Source organism: Chiloscyllium plagiosum, chromosome 15, assembly GCF_004010195.1.
Source record: "Chiloscyllium plagiosum isolate BGI_BamShark_2017 chromosome 15, ASM401019v2, whole genome shotgun sequence".
Classification (NCBI taxonomy): domain Eukaryota; kingdom Metazoa; phylum Chordata; class Chondrichthyes; order Orectolobiformes; family Hemiscylliidae; genus Chiloscyllium; species Chiloscyllium plagiosum.
In genome coordinates this window covers 68,544,681-68,560,374 of record NC_057724.1, presented here as the reverse complement: position 1 = coordinate 68,560,374, position 15,694 = coordinate 68,544,681, and the positions used below count along the sequence as shown (strand labels likewise).

The following is a 15,694-nucleotide window of genomic DNA, read 5'->3' as shown; positions in this document are numbered from 1 at the left end:
TGCTGCGCTTTTCCAGCAACACATTTTCAGCTCTGATCTCCAGCATCTGCAGACCTCACTTTCTCCTCAACGGTTATACTCTCTACACCATGCACACTGATACATTTAGCTTTTTGGTTACATCTAGAGCGAAGAAAAATTTCTCAGGCAATCTCCTGAATCATCCTAAACTTCCTAACGCTACTTTAAACATTGGTCTCTCAGCAAGTGTCATTCCAATTCTCCATAGGCTTGTGTGTTGCTCCACCTAGTGGTGGTGGCATTGACCACAAATGCAAGGATCTTCCAATTTTAACAGATTCTGTGCTGTGGTCACCGGGTTTGTAATCCAGAACTCCATGTTCTGATGACATGGTTTCGAATCCCACCATGGCAGGGAGTGAAATTTGAATTCAATAAGGATCTGGGATAGTAGACTCGCCTAATTGTGATAATGTAACTACTATCAATTGTTGGAAAAATGCACCTGTGGTTCACTAATGTCCTATAGGGAAATAAATCTGCCATTCTTACCCAGTGTGGCCTGCATTTGACTCCAGACCAACAACAATGCGATTGATTCTTAGGGTAATTAGTAATGGGCAATAGAAGACTTAGTGAGTGGTCAAAAAATGATGGCATAGCCTTTGACAATCACATGAACAAATGAAAAGTACACAGATTGTGCACTCAATTGCAAATTTAAAATTAATAATTATTTCAGCATAAACACAGGACAAAGTTTAACAATTTGGATGTAACAGTGTTTTCAAATTTCACTCCTGAAAGGTCCAATTCTAATTTTTCACACGATGTTTCCTAATCCCAAACTCTTCAGTCAATATGAACACATTTTCTCTGTTTCCTATATGGACATCAAAAAATTAAGAACATCGTCAAATGTTGAGGTGTGAGATAAGAGGATTTTTTCTTTGATAAGAAGGTTTATTAAGACTGACCAGGTAGTGGACAGATTGTAAAATAACAAAGTTCTCAAAGGAGCAATTGACAGATATTTGAAAAAGAAATTTTTGAAAAGAGCAAGGAAATATCAGTGGAATAATATCCAAAACTCGGTAGACACAATTCTGTGAATAATCGGTGTAGATTTGACAACGTACAACCTACTGAAATCTGTTTACCCAGTGAAAAAAAATTTGATCATAAGGTTTTTGATTTATGAGAACTGTCAACACATGGTATTAATACATTAAGGCCTTAGTTTCAATACCAGTCTCTCCAAGTAGCTGCTGAATAATGAGTTTGTAATCTAAGTTTAGATCATGGCTCTGACGTTTAATAGAGATGAGACATTGAGCTAAGTGGCAAGGGAAAGATGGTGCATTTGTGTTGGTGCATTTAATCTGTCTTATTCTACATCTGTATCTTTGATAATATCCAGCTTATGGTATAGGGCAGAACATTTTGATATGGATAATAGATTGGCTTGATAGGAATATAGGTAGGTTGTGTGAGCTGACAAAGCTATGGTAAATGGAGTACAGACAATCTTTGAAAACTGGAGTATGCAATTCAGAACACAATGCAGTACAATATAAAGAAGTCATTCCTATGTACTGGAAATTATTATATGTTAGATATTTAAAATTATCCGCTCTGTATAGGATCACGTATGAGTGTTTGTAAGTTGGATCTCCTCCCCCTCCGCCCCCCAACAAATTGTGGGCAAAATCGAAATTGTCAATTTTGGTCAGGAAGAATTAAAAAAGAAGCATATTATCTAAATAATGAGAAAATGCAAGTCTCTGAGATGTCGAGAGATTTGGGCATCTTTATGCATTAATTGCCAAATGTTAACATGCAGTCATAGCAAATAGTTAGGAAAGCTAACAGAATATGATCATTTCTTGTAAATAGAATTGAATACATCATGAGAGGGGTTGTGCTTCAGTTATACAGTTATACTTTGAGATCCCACCTAGTCCTGGGATTTGTCTACCTTAATGCATTTCAAGACACCCAACACTTCCTCCTTCATTACGTTGACCTGCCCGAGAGTATTCACACACCTTTCCCTAACCTCAACGTGCCTCATGTCCCTCTCTTTGGTGAATACTGATCTAAAGTACTCATTAAGGATCTCGCCCATTTTCTCTGGTTTCACATATAGCCTCTCTTCTTTATCCTTGAGTGGGCCTACTCTTTCCCTAGCTCACCTCTCACTCCTAATACAGAGGAACTTTGATTATCTAAAGGACACGGGTGGGGAGTATTTCACTTGGTTAATCAAATTATGGATAATGAAATGCTGGATAACATAGTTTAGCCAAGCATCAGGACCTAGCGATCTTGCCGGATAATCCAGTACTTGGATAATTGAATGCCGGATAATCGAGGTTCATCTGTATATGTACAAAATGCTTTGGTATTCTCCTTAACCCTGTTGGCCAAGGACATTTCATAGCCCCTTCTAGCCCTCCTAACTCCTCTTCTGAGCTCCTTCCTACTTTATCTATGTTCTTCAAAGTTTGTTTTGTCTGTTCTTTGTTTTGTATTTTTTTGTTTCTTCACTTTCTCAGCTATCTTCCCACCAATCCCACCCCCTCCTTCCATTTATCTCTCAGTTTATGCCCGAAATGTCGATTCTACTGATCCTCGGATGCTGCCTGACCTGCTGTGCTTTCCCAGCACCACACTCTCAACTCTGACCTCCAGTATCTGCAGTTCTCACTTTCTTCTACGTTCTGCTGTTCTCAGTATTGTTGAGAGTGAACATAACAAATGGGCCCAGGAGCAGATAACTAATCCTTATGAGTCAGACTGCAAATGTGACAACCACAAACGGGTCTATCTGGTTTCAGCACACACCATCAATGACTTTTCTCTTGTTAAGCTAATTGCACTAAGTCAACTATTTTTCAAGACACCACTAAACACAGCTCCATCCCAAACATAAATCCTTGAAGGAATAATCAAACTTTAGCAATGATATTAGTTCATAAAAACATTCTTTATGACTCTCATATCAATGCTTTTACAAAGCCATCAACAAGTCCTAAATAATTATTTTAACAATTTGGTTAATAGGTTAGTGGAATGTCTTGTGTGTCAGTCAACTAATCATATGTTCATAAGCTGATTAGCAGCAGGGAGTAAAGTGTTGTTCCTGCATTTGACATACAAATGTACATACAGTACAGACAGTACAGAATTTGTTAGTTATCTATCAAAACTCTGAATAAAAGTACTTAATGTAAATGAAGTTAAACACATATTCCTGACACTTAAGCATTTAAAGAGGGTTTTACAATTCTAGGGGGCAATGCTAAGACATTGAAATATATTCTTTAATTCAGCTTCACTCAGAATTGATGGTTTTGACCAATGAATCAAAGGTTGGGTTATATTTGATCATTGTACTGCACTTATCGTCTATCATTTGGTCAGGACTGCGGCATCAGCTGTAGAAGGTGACATTAAGTAGATCTTTATTCCACAACTATCTAACACGTACAAAGTAATTTGGAAAGCACCCTTTCATCAGTTTATCCTCAATAACAATACGTCCAGTTTCTTTTGAAGTTAATGGCAAACAAATAACTTTACTTGGATGCAGTATATATTATAATAGAATGTTAGGATTTTATCAATGTAGTCCTTTCAGTTTTTCTTTTCATTCTAAAAGAAAGAAGGAAAAATAAGAAAGGGCTTGGATGTTTATACTGCTTTTCATGATCTCAAGATGTGTTGTAAGTTCTAAATTCAAAGGCCACATTTGCAATGCAATTTACCTATGTAAACATGTCATGCTGTAATTACACTCTCCTGCCAGTGGAGGGTATTGTAGCATCACTACTGGGAGAAGGGTGACGTGAAACAGTCCTGGAAGTGGAGGTATTGCAGTGAGAAGCATCATTCCAGATTATCTGGTGTTGAAAACCTCACCCTCGCCTTTGATATCTCTGAACTTGAGTATTCCAATGGCATATCTGACAGTTCATCCATGTAAACTTGAGGCTATCCAAAACTCTGGTGTCCACTTTTTGTGGGGAATTTAAAATGGAATGGGAAACTTATAACGGTAAACAAAAAGATGGAAGACTAACTAAATATGTACTTTAGCTCCGTCCTAACACGCCAGAAATATGCGGATCACAAGGCTGAATGTGAAGGAAGATTTGAAAGAAATTAATATAAGTAGGGAAATTATGTTGGGGAAACTAGAGGGATTAAAGGCAGATAAATCCCTAGGGCCTGATAATCTTCATCCCAGAGTAGTTAAGGAAATGGCCCAAGAAATAACAGATATGCTAGTGATCATCGTCCAAAATTTTTAAGACTCTGGAACAGGTTCCTATGGATTGGAAGGTAGCTAACGTTAACCCTGTGAGGGAAGAAGGGAGGCAGAGAGAAAACAGGGAATTCTCGACTAGTTAGCTTGACATTGGGAGTGGGAGAAGCGCTACAGTCCATTATAAAAGTTGTAATAAGAGACCAGTTGAAAGATAATGACAGGATCAACAGAGTAAATATGGGTGTATCCAGGGGAAGCTGTGCTTGACATAACTGCTGGAGTATTTTGAGAATGTAACTGGTAGAGCGGATAAGGGGGATCTGGTGGATGTGGTTTATTTGGAATTTCAGAAGGCTTTCAATCAGGTCCCACATAAGAAATTAGCATGAAAAATTAAAGTACTTAGGATTGGAGGTCATGTACTGAAATGGATTGAGAACCAGTTGGCAGACAGGAAACAAAGAGTTGGAATAAATGGATCATTTTCTGAGTGGAGGGCAGTGATTAGTGGGCTACTGTAGAGATTACTGCTTGGACCCCAGCTATTACAATATACGTTAATGGTTAGATAAGGAAGCTATGTATCATATCTCCAGATTTGCAGATGGCATAAAGCTGGATGAGAGGGGATATGTGAGGAGGATGTAGAGAAGCTTCACTGTGATTTGGAGAGGTTAAGTAAGTGGACAAAGATGGAAGATGTAGTATAATCTGGAAAGAAGCAACACCAACCACTTTGGAAGCAAAGTCAGGAGAGCAGCTTATCTGAATGGCAATAGATTGTAAAAGGGGGAGGTGTAATGAGACCTGGGTCTCCTTGTACACCAGTCACTGAAGGTACAGGTGCAGCTTGTGCTGAAGGAGGCAAATGGTATGTTGGCCTTCATAGAGAGAGGATTTGTGTACAGAACTAGGGATGTTTTGCTACAATCGTACAGGGCCTTGGTGAGACCACACCTGGAGTACTGTATACAGTTTTGGTCTCCTCAATTGAGGAAGGATGTTCTGGTTATGGACAGAGTGCAAAGAAGGTTTATCAGACTGATTCCTGGGAATGGCAAGACTGACATACAGGGAAAGACTAGATCAATTAGGACTAAATACAGCAGAGTTGCGAATAAGGAGGAATCTCAGAAACCTGTAAAATTCTAACAGGATTAGACAAGGTGGATGCAGGAAGAATGTTCCTGATGACCAGGGAGTGCAGAATCAGAGGTCAGAGTTTAAGAATAAGGGGCAGATGTTTAGGATTGAGGTAAGGAGAAATTTATTCTCCCAGAATGTGGAGGCCAAAACATTGAAAATTTTCAGGAAAATTTTCAATATGGTTCTTTAACTAAAGGGATCAGAGGGTATAGGGAGAAAAAAGGAACAAGGGGACTGAGTTGGATGATCAACTCCGGTCATATTGAATGGTGGAGCAGGCTCAAAGGGCCAAATGGCCTACTCCAGCTCTTATTTTCCATGTTTCTATGTATCTAGCTGAGAGCAAGTTCTTTTCACCTATCAATCCTGTGTTGGCCTCACCCTGTCCTAACCCTAAAATCTCCTCCAGCCTTGCAACACTCTGAAATAACTCTACTTCATCAATTCCAGCCTCTTGAGCATCCCTTAGTTTAGTTACTCCATCAATAATAATACCTGTGTCCTCAGTTGCCACAGCTCCAAGCCCTGGAATTCCTTCCCTAAATCTCTGTACTTCTCTTCTGTCTTTAAAACATTGTTCAAAAACTCTTTGATCATTTTATTTTGGGTCATCTGACATAATGTAGCCTTATCTAACTCGCTGTTTGAAAATTCTCCAGCAAATCACCTTGGGACATTTTACTACTTGAAATGAGTTATGTAAATGCAACGTACTGTTGGTATTTTACCTGGTTAATTTGAGGAGACCACAATGAAAAGATGCAGAAATAATGGCAGTATGTATAAGTACAAACAAAAAGGGAAATGATTTCTGTCTGTCTGTCCTGGGCCAGTAATCCCTCTTCCTCAACCTTGCTTCAGCTAAAGACTACACTTGGTTTGAAACCATGCGTGCAATGTCACTGGAGATCAAAGTTACAAATCACACACCATCGGGTTATAGTCCAACTGATTTATTTGAAAAGACTAGCTTTCGGAGTGCTGCTCCTTCATCAGCTACATATGAAGGAACAGCACTCTGAAAGCTAGTGCTTCTAATCGACCTGTTGGACTGTAACCTGGTGTTGTGTGATTTGTAACTTTGCGAAAGTGAGGACCGCAGATGATGGAGATCAGAGTTAAGATTAGAGTGGTGCTGGAAAAGCACAGCAGGTCAGGCTGCATCCGAGGAGCAGGACCCATAATCCTGATGAAGGGCTTTTGCCCGAAACGTCGATTCTCCTGCTCCTCGGATGCTACCTGACCTGCTGTGCTTTTCCAGCACCATTCTAATCTTGATTTTTAACTTTGTCCACCCAGTCCAACACCACCACCTCCACATCACTGGAGATTCTTGCATTTTCTTTAGCCTATTGGTCAGAACAACAGCTAGTAGTCATGTGCTAAAGACCCCTCAGAAGTTGCATTTGGGCCATTGCATATTGTGGGGAAGGTATTACCGGCACTGATTTCACATTCGGTTCTCTGAGGACATGTTGAGAAGAGGACAATTGCTGGCTGAGTAATTCGGAGTCCACAAGAGCTTGCATCTGCTTGCTGGATAAGCAGGGGCTTTGCATGACATTCCCTGGTTGCTGCTGCTGCTGCTGTTGCTGTCCTTGATCTTGATGGTCCAATGTATTAAACGCAAGTGAATTGGGCTGTTGAAGCATCATCTATGGTCACATAAAAATAAAATGTATTAAAACCTACATAGAATTATTTCACTGCACTGTGAAATAGGCACCATGAAATTACAAGACATTCCCTGAAATTGCTCTCTCCCATGATGTTGAATGGCTCTGAAACCTTGGGATAGTTTATTAATCAGATTGATGTCTCTGACAAGGCTGCCTTAGTGAAGGAAAGGCAATATCACTTCAAATCAGGATGGTATGTGGTTTGGAAGGGAACCTGGAGATGATGGTGTTCCCAGATATCTGCTGCCCTAGACCTTGTAGATGATAGAGATCACAAGTTCGGAAATGCTATTGGGGATGCCTTGGTTTTTAGATTAGATTCCCTGCAGTGTGGAAACAGGCCATTTGGCCCAACAAGTCCACACTAACCCTCTGAAGAGTTACCCACCCAGACCCATTTGTGAACTGCTTCAGTACCTCTTGCAGATGGTATACAGAGCTAGGTATATAAAGAGCGTCTTGGGAAGGTGAAAATGTTCACTTTATAGTACATAGGAAAAGGAAATACATAAGACATCAGTTAGTAACAGGAATGGGCCATTCGATCATAGAGTCCCTACAGTGTGGAAACAGGCCATTCAGCCCAACAGTTCCACACTGACCCTCCGAAGAGTAACCCACCCAGACCCATTATCCCTACCTTATATGTATCCCTGACTAATGCACCAAACCAACACATCCCTGAACACGATGGACAATTTAGCGTGGCCGAGCCATCCCTAACATGTACAGCTTTGGACTGAGGGAGAAAACTGGAACACCCAGAGGATACCCACTTAGACATGGGGAGAATGTGCAAACTCCACACACAGTCACCTGAGACTGGAATTGAATCCGGGTCCCTAGCGCTGTGAGGCAGCAGTGCTAACCATTTAGCCACCATGCCACCTGCTTCAACATTCAATGGGCAGCATGGAGACTCAGTGGTTAGCACCGCTGCCACACAGTGCAAGAAAGAGTTGGATAGAGCTCTTAAGGAGAGTGGAATCAAGAGTTATGGGGATAAGGCAGGAACAGGATACTGATTGAGAATGATCAGCCATGATCATAATGAATAGTGCTCGAAGGGCAGAATGACCTACTCCTGCACCTATTGTCTATTGAATCCACCTTACTGTCTGTGTGGAATTTGCACATTCTCCCCATGTCTGAGTGTGCTTCCTCCGGGTGCTCCGGTTTCCTCCCACAATCCAAAGATGTACAGGAAAGGTGGATTAACCATGAGAAATTGCTCTCTAGTGTGTAAGTTTGATGGACTAACCATGGGAAATTGCTCCCTAATGTGTAGATTATGTGGATTAACCATGGGAAATGCAGGGTTATAAGGATAGGGTAGGGGGCTGGGTTTGAGTGGCATGCTCTCAGAGGATCGGTATGGACTCGATGGGGCTGATTCTATGATGGCATAACAGCCAAAAGGGAAGCATTATGTTCAAAAGCACAGCAACATTGTATGTTGAAAGATCTATACCATCTCCAATGAGGCTAAAGGGCGAGTAAATAAAGCACACACATATCCATGAGAATGATACCTGGAGATTCGAGTCATGCACAAACTGCAACTGTTCCTTAATGTGATGCAGCTCCTCCTGCTGTGTCTTGATGTTTGCCTGGAGGATGCGAGTCCTCTCCTCCAGTTGCTCCTTCAGCTGGTGCATCACTCCCAGTTGTGCAGGACACTGGTACATGGGCTGCTGCAGAAACACAGACTTCAGCAAAACAGATCTCCAACAGGAACTTGTGGCATCAGTCACAAACAATGAACACTCTTCCACACGTCTCACTGTGCTCTCTGAATCATTTCCTTTCAAATGCAAAGGAGAGCTGGGTAATAAAAGTGGCTAATACCAACCAGTTAGCTTGAAATCATGGAGAGAATTCAATCAATTATCAAACACCAGCCAGCAGCAATTATATAGACAAATATCTGGGGACTGATGATTGGTAGGAGGAAGTGAGGACTGCAGATGCTGGAGATCAGAGCTGAAAATGTGTTGCTGGAAAAGCACAGCAGGTCAGGCAGCATCCAAGGACCTCTCCGCCCCCACCCCCACTCCGGCCTATCACCCTCACCTTAACCTCCTTCCATCTATCGCATTTCCAACGCCCCTCCCCCAAGTCCCTCCTCCCTACCTTTTATCTTAGCCTGCTGGACACACTTTCCTCATTCCTGAAGAAGGGCTCATGCCCGAAACGTCGATTCTCCTGCTCCTTGGATGCTGCCTGACCTGTGCCTTTCCAGCAACACATTTTCAGCACTGATGATTGGTAATAAAGCTAACTTACAAAAATATCAAGAACCTGAAATTGTACAGTAGAGTATTATATGGATGGTTTAGGTAGTTTTTTGTTACAAATTCATTTCCAGATTTATTGGCCAGGGAACACTTAAGAGTCAACTACATTGCTGTGAGTCTCAGGTATGCCAGTCCTACCCGAAAAGACACGAGTGAACTAGATGGGTTTGTCCCCAAAAATCATTTAACGGTCATCATTAGGCTTCACAGTGAATTCAAATGCCACCACAGTGGTAATCAAACCCAGGTCCCCAGAACATTACCTGGATCTCTGATTAATAGTCTATTATAAGATTAGATTCCCCAACAGTGTGGAAACAGACCCTTCAGCCCAACAAGTCCAAACCAAACCAACCCTCCGAAGAGTAACCCACCTATACTTATTTCCCTCTGACTATTGCACCTAACACTATGGGCAATTTAGCATGGCCAATTCACTTGACCTGCACAACCTTGGACTGAGAGGAAACCTACGCAGACACGGGGAGAATGTGCAAACTCCACACAGACAATTGCCCGAGACTGGTATTGAACCTGGGTCACTGGCACTGTGAAGCAGCAGTGCTAGCCACTGAACCACTGTGCTACCCCATAATTCACTCAGCCATTGCCTTTCCTGGATTAAATAGAGGCTAGTTATTTACAATTGTTATGGTTGAGAGGACCAAATATACACTTAAAGTTATACAAGGGCTCAATGGGATTGGACATTAGGCAGTTCATAATTTCTTAGAAATATTTGAATCCATGGACCATCTTCGAAAGCTGCAACTTCTCCCACCTAGAAAGACAAGGATATCAAATACCTGGGCTGCATGTTCCCCTCTGAGCCACACACCATCATAACTTGGAAATATATCGCTATTGCTTCACTGTCACTGGAGCAAAAATCCCAAACTCTGTCTTTAACATACAAGCATTCAAAACAGGAGCTGAAGTAGACCATTCAGCCCCTTGAACCTGCTGTGCTATCTCTTAGGACAATAGCTAAGCTGCAAGTGTTACAAATTCCACATTCTCATCTAACCCCGCTAACCCTTGATTCCCTTGCCTAACAAGAACCTCAATATTTTGGATCAACTTGTTTGGGTGCAGTAGGACACACTGCTGGAGCAGATGGGGCCTTAACCTTGACCCCCTGGTTTAGAAATAGGGGGTATTACCTCTGCACCATATCCTACCCCCAATCCCCTAACAATAATTAATCCAACCCTGACTTATAGAAATGTAACCATCTTGCCTCCACCACCTTCTGGGGCAGAGAATTCCACAGCTCAACAACCGTCTGAGAGAAAATGATTCTCCTCATTTTGTTCCTAAAAGGATGATCCCCTAGTTTAAAAGAGTGCCCCCTAATTCTGGACTGACCCACATGAAGAAACAGCATGTGTGGATGCCTACAATGCAGTGATTCAAGATGGCGGCTCATCACCAACTTCTTGAGAACAATTTAAGGATAGATAGTGATCTGGTGCTGTGGAGCAGCAGTGCTAACCACTGAACCACTGTGCCACTCCATAATTCACTCCGCCATTGGGCGACTGTCTGTGTGGAGTTTGCACATTCTCCCCATGTCTGCATAGGTTTCCTCCTACATCTCCTTACCAGTGATGTCAGCAATCCATGGCAGAATAATACAAAAAAGGTAGATGTTGTGTAATATAGGTCTTGAATGGTTACAATCATCTTAGGAGACCAAATAGGAATTTTCCATTTGCCTTACTAATGGGCCTGGGTTTTTAACCTGCTTTTTCCCCCCACTTCTGGGAGATTGCTCATGTCCAGGTAGGTATGGAATCTCTGTATCCCAATGCATGGGATATGCACAATGGACTTGTGGGTAATTTTCTGTTTGCCACTCTCATTTGTTTATATATTTGTCCAGGTTTTTTGTTACTGGAAGAGAGATGGAGAATTGAGGGAAGGAGGGAGGACACAGAAAGTACAGCGAATGATGCTGCGAGGCTGTCGAACATTTCTGATTTCAATTTGTGCCAAAGGAAAAGACAAGTGAGATCTCTGGAAAAGGGCCAGAGTGTTGCAGATGTAAGTAGTAACATATCATAACAATATAATAGTTAAGCCTCAACAGCTACATAAAATGCATCTGAAAATCCTTGTGAGGCTGTTAAGTGAGGAAATTGTGGGAATTTTGAAACAACACTGAATAAAAGTTATATTTATACAGTACCTTTCACATGGACATCATTTATTGTCAGAGTGTAGTGACTTATAATATAGGAAATGTGGTTGCTAATTTGCATTATGTGAGCTACCACAAAAAGCATTTTGAAAAATGACAGATAATCTTATTTTATCGATGTTGATGGAGGGATAGATATTGGCATACACTGATAACTCCCCTACCTATCTTCAAATTAGTGGCATCGAAATTTTTATATCCCCTTGCTTTAAGACCACTTCTAACAATGCTGCTCTGCCACAGTACTGCCTAAAAGTGCCAGTCTAGGATGGAACTTGAACTCACAATTTTTGGAACGCACAATGTTCCAACTGAGTTGTTAGCATAGATGTTGGTGAGGCCATTGTTTAATACTGAAATAAGGAATATTAACACACATGTTGGGAGCTGTCAAAGCCTGTTCCATCATTCAATGAGTTCTTCATTGATCTGATTACTCCATATTTCCACTTATAACTTTTCACCCTCTTACTTATCAAAGATCTATTCACCCTGCCATAAAAATAGGACTCTGCTGCTACTATCTTTGGAAGAAGAGAATTCCAAAGATTCTCAAAATCTGAAAGGAAAGAGTTCTCTCTATCTTAAAAAAGAAACTCCTTATTTTTGACCCCTCTTGGACAAGAGAGAACATTCTTCCATGTGCACCTTGATAAGATCCCTCAAAATATACATTTCCATCAAGCTGTCCCTTACTCTTTTGAACTCGGTTGGATGTAAGCCCAGCCTGCCCAAACCCTTCCTCCAACCACAACGCACCCATTCCAAGTATTATTCTAATCAACCTGTGAAACATTTCAAGCCATTTACAACCTTCTGTAAATAAGGGGACCAATACCGTACACAATGCTCCAGGTGTGGTCTCACCCTGTATAACCAAAGCATAATCTCCCCCTACTGTTCTTTTCAATTCTCTCATGACACACTGCAGCATTCTATTTACTTAATGTCAAAATTCCAGTGGATACCAGTCGAGCCTGTCCCACCTTTGCTCAGAAAACAACCCAACCATTCAGGTCTTTAACTAAAGGATAAAGGTAATGTTTATTGTGTACAACTACTTATTTGTTGTCTACGTTATAACATGAAAACTGATGTGGAGATACTGGTGTTGGACTGGGGTGGACAAAGTCAGATGTCACATGACACCAGATTATAGTCCAATAGGTTTATTTGAAATCACAAATGTTTGGAACGCTGCTCTTTCACTTCACCCTGATGAAGGAATAGCATTCTGAAAGGTTTGTGATTTCAAATAAACCTGTTGGACTATAACCTAGTGTCGTGTGATGTCTGAGGTTAAATCCAGTTGCGAAATCACTCATAGGCTTTTAATTGTGAAAGAAAGCAAGGAAATCCAGCAAATGGGGATTGCTTACTGAGGGAGCTTGTTGAGTAGAGATCACAGCTGGCTGCTGTTGATGTGCATCCGGTGATGGTGGCATTGCCATCAGGGCCTAGAAAATAAAAAACAACTGAATCCATTGGTCAAAACATACTTTGTTAAGTAAAGATATACTGAATACAAGAAGGTGCCCTTTGTCGTTTCTGTGTAAGTAAACTATTTGGTCCATTCTAAAAATGTTGATGTGGCATTTACAGAACCAAAACAGCACATTTGTTCAGCTGCTGTCGTTACTTTTGGTCAATCTTTTAGATTAGATTACTTACAATGTGGAAACAGGCCCTTCGGCCCAACAAGTCCACACCGCCCCGCCGAAGCACAACCCACCCATACCCCTACACATCTACCCCTTACCTAACACTACGGGCAATTTAGCATGGCCAATTCACCCTGACCTGCACATCTTTGGGCTGTGGGAGGAAACCGGAGCACCCGGAGGAAACCCACGCAGACACTGGGAGAATGTGCAAACTCCACACAGTCAGTCGCCTGAGGTGGGAATTGAACCAGGGTCTCTGGCGCTGTGAGGCAGCAGTGCTAACCACTGTGCCACCGTGCCGCCCAAAGGTATATCTCAAACACAGGTGAGACTTGAACCCAGAGGTTGTTGCTCAGAAGCAGGTACCCCACCACTCTGCCCACTTCATTAATGGTCTGCATATGTCTCCTACCAGACCTCATTAGCAGCATAACTCTTCTGTTCCTTTCACCATCATATATTATCCAGCTTCTCCTTAAATGAATCTATGCCATCCATCCCAACCATTCCAGTTGGAATGTGTTCCACATTCTCAGTAGTTCCTGGCTGTAGATTCCCTTTATTAGAACAGCAACAACACCTCAGTTGAAAGGGTTCAGAAAAGATTTACAAGGATGTTGCCAGGGTTGGAGGACTTAAGCTATAGGGAGAAGTTGAGTAGGCTGGGGCTGTTTTCCCTGGACCGTCGGAGGCTGAGGGGTGATCTTATAGAGGTTTATAAAATCATGAGGGGCATGGATAGGATAAATAGGCCAAGTCTCTTCCCTGGGATTGGGGAGTCCAGAAGTAGAGGGCATAGGTTTAGGGTGAGAGGGGAAAGATATAAAAGGGACCTAAATGGCAACTTTTTCATGCAGAGGGTGGTATGTATATGGAATGAGCTGCCAGAGGAAGTGGTGGAGGTTAGTGCAATTGCAACATTTAAAAGGCATCTGGAAAGTTATATGAATAGAAAGGGTTTGGAGGGATATGGACCGGGTGCTGGTTTGGGATATCTGGTCGGCATGGATGAGTTGGACCGAAGGATCTGTTTCTGTGCTGTACATCTCTTTCACACTATGACTTCACTGGCTTTGGTGTGTTCTGAGATTGTGAAAGGCAATATGTAAGTCCTAACTCTTTCCTTTCTTTGAAAAAAGTTTCTTCCAAATGGGATGGTAGACTGACAGAAGAGGATGAAAAGTCTTTGAGGAAGAAGCAATGAATTAGTCTCATCAGTAGTTTTATTTTTGAGGCTTATGTTATCGTAAGAGTTTCTTGGTCTTGATAAATATCAGCCAGGCATTTGATTCTGCTTAAATAAAAACATGAAAAAAACTGATGATACCTCGGAAATTGTTGGTTTATTTGCAGGAGATGGAGTGGATCGGGGGGAAATCAATTAACAATAGGTGGTGGTAGAGCCCAAAGAGAGAGTGCATAACAATCTGGTGAGAGTGTGAACAGCAATTAATGGGGACAGTTAGTGGCTAACAATGGGTTGTGTGTAATAGCAATCAAGATTAGAGTGGTGCTGGAAAAGCACAGCAGGACAGGCAGCAACCGAGGAGCAGGAAAATCCACGTTTTGGGCAAAAGCCCTCATTCCTGATGAAGGGCTTTTGCCCGAAACGTCGATTTTCCTGCTCCTCGGATGCTGCCTGTCCTGCTGTGCTTTTCAAGCACCACTGTAATCTTGACTCTAATTTCCAGCATCTGCAGGATCCACCTCCACCTGGGTGTAATAGCAGGCTATGTGATGACAAGGCATGACGTGTGGAGTTTGGGGTAAGGACACAGTAGAGTTCAAGCCCTAAAGTTGTTGAATCCAATATGGAGGAGACAGTGAGGTCTGCAGATACTGGAGATCAGAGTCGAGAGTGTGTTGCTGGAAAAGCACAACAGGTCAGGCAACATCCGAGGAGCAGGAGAATCGACATTTCGGGGCGAAGCCCTTCTTCAGACCTTCACACTCTCAACTCTGAACTCGATATTGAGTCCGACAAGCTGCAGGGTCCCCAAGTGGGGGGTACCCCAGTTCTGAGGAAAGGTCACTTCACCTGAAACATTAACTCTGATTTGTCTCCACAGATGCTCTCAGACCTGCTGAGCTTTCCCAGCAATTACGATTCTGCTTATATTGCTGCATGTGAAGAAGATAGAAAAACACACCTGAGTGCCACCTTGCTGCGGTCTCTGAGCTGACTTGTCCTGCAAACTTGTATTTACTGATTGTCTGGAAGGTGTGCTTGCTTCCGTACGTACTTTGGATTGTGTTGCTGAAAGAATCGAGCATTCATTGACAAAAATAATCTCTGACTTTCTCTTGAGCTTGTAAGTTTCATTAGGAAACCAACACAAAAATTCAGAAAAAAGAACTACATGCATATAATTTCAGCAAGAGTGCAGTTTAACAACAAAAAAGCATTGGCATTTTACTAAAAGTACATAACAGTATTACTTCAAAATAATCCAGTTAGGAGCAAGGTGTTT

General features: G+C 41.9%; 1 protein-coding gene and 1 long non-coding RNA gene across 8 annotated transcripts in view; one reads left to right on the top strand and one right to left on the bottom strand.

Moving 5' to 3' along the window:
• The window catches only part of LOC122557423, an 18,693-nt gene extending 3,312 nt beyond the window's left edge, over positions 1-15,381 (top strand). Inside the window, exons 2-3 of the long non-coding RNA XR_006313824.1 lie at positions 11,242-11,402; positions 15,293-15,381. This is a non-coding gene — a long non-coding RNA (uncharacterized LOC122557423). The remainder of the gene's footprint in view (positions 1-11,241; positions 11,403-15,292) is intronic.
• The window catches only part of npas2 (neuronal PAS domain protein 2), a 268,594-nt gene that overhangs the window by 17,063 nt on the left and 235,837 nt on the right, over positions 1-15,694 (bottom strand). For all 7 annotated transcript variants that reach the window (XM_043705135.1, XM_043705134.1, XM_043705131.1 and 4 more), the window contains 4 exons: positions 15,374-15,480; positions 12,939-13,016; positions 8,592-8,753; positions 6,820-7,035 (listed from right to left, as the gene is read on the bottom strand). In XM_043705135.1, coding sequence (XP_043561070.1) covers positions 6,820-7,035; positions 8,592-8,753; positions 12,939-13,016; positions 15,374-15,480 — 563 coding nt within the window. The remainder of the gene's footprint in view (positions 1-6,819; positions 7,036-8,591; positions 8,754-12,938; positions 13,017-15,373; positions 15,481-15,694) is intronic.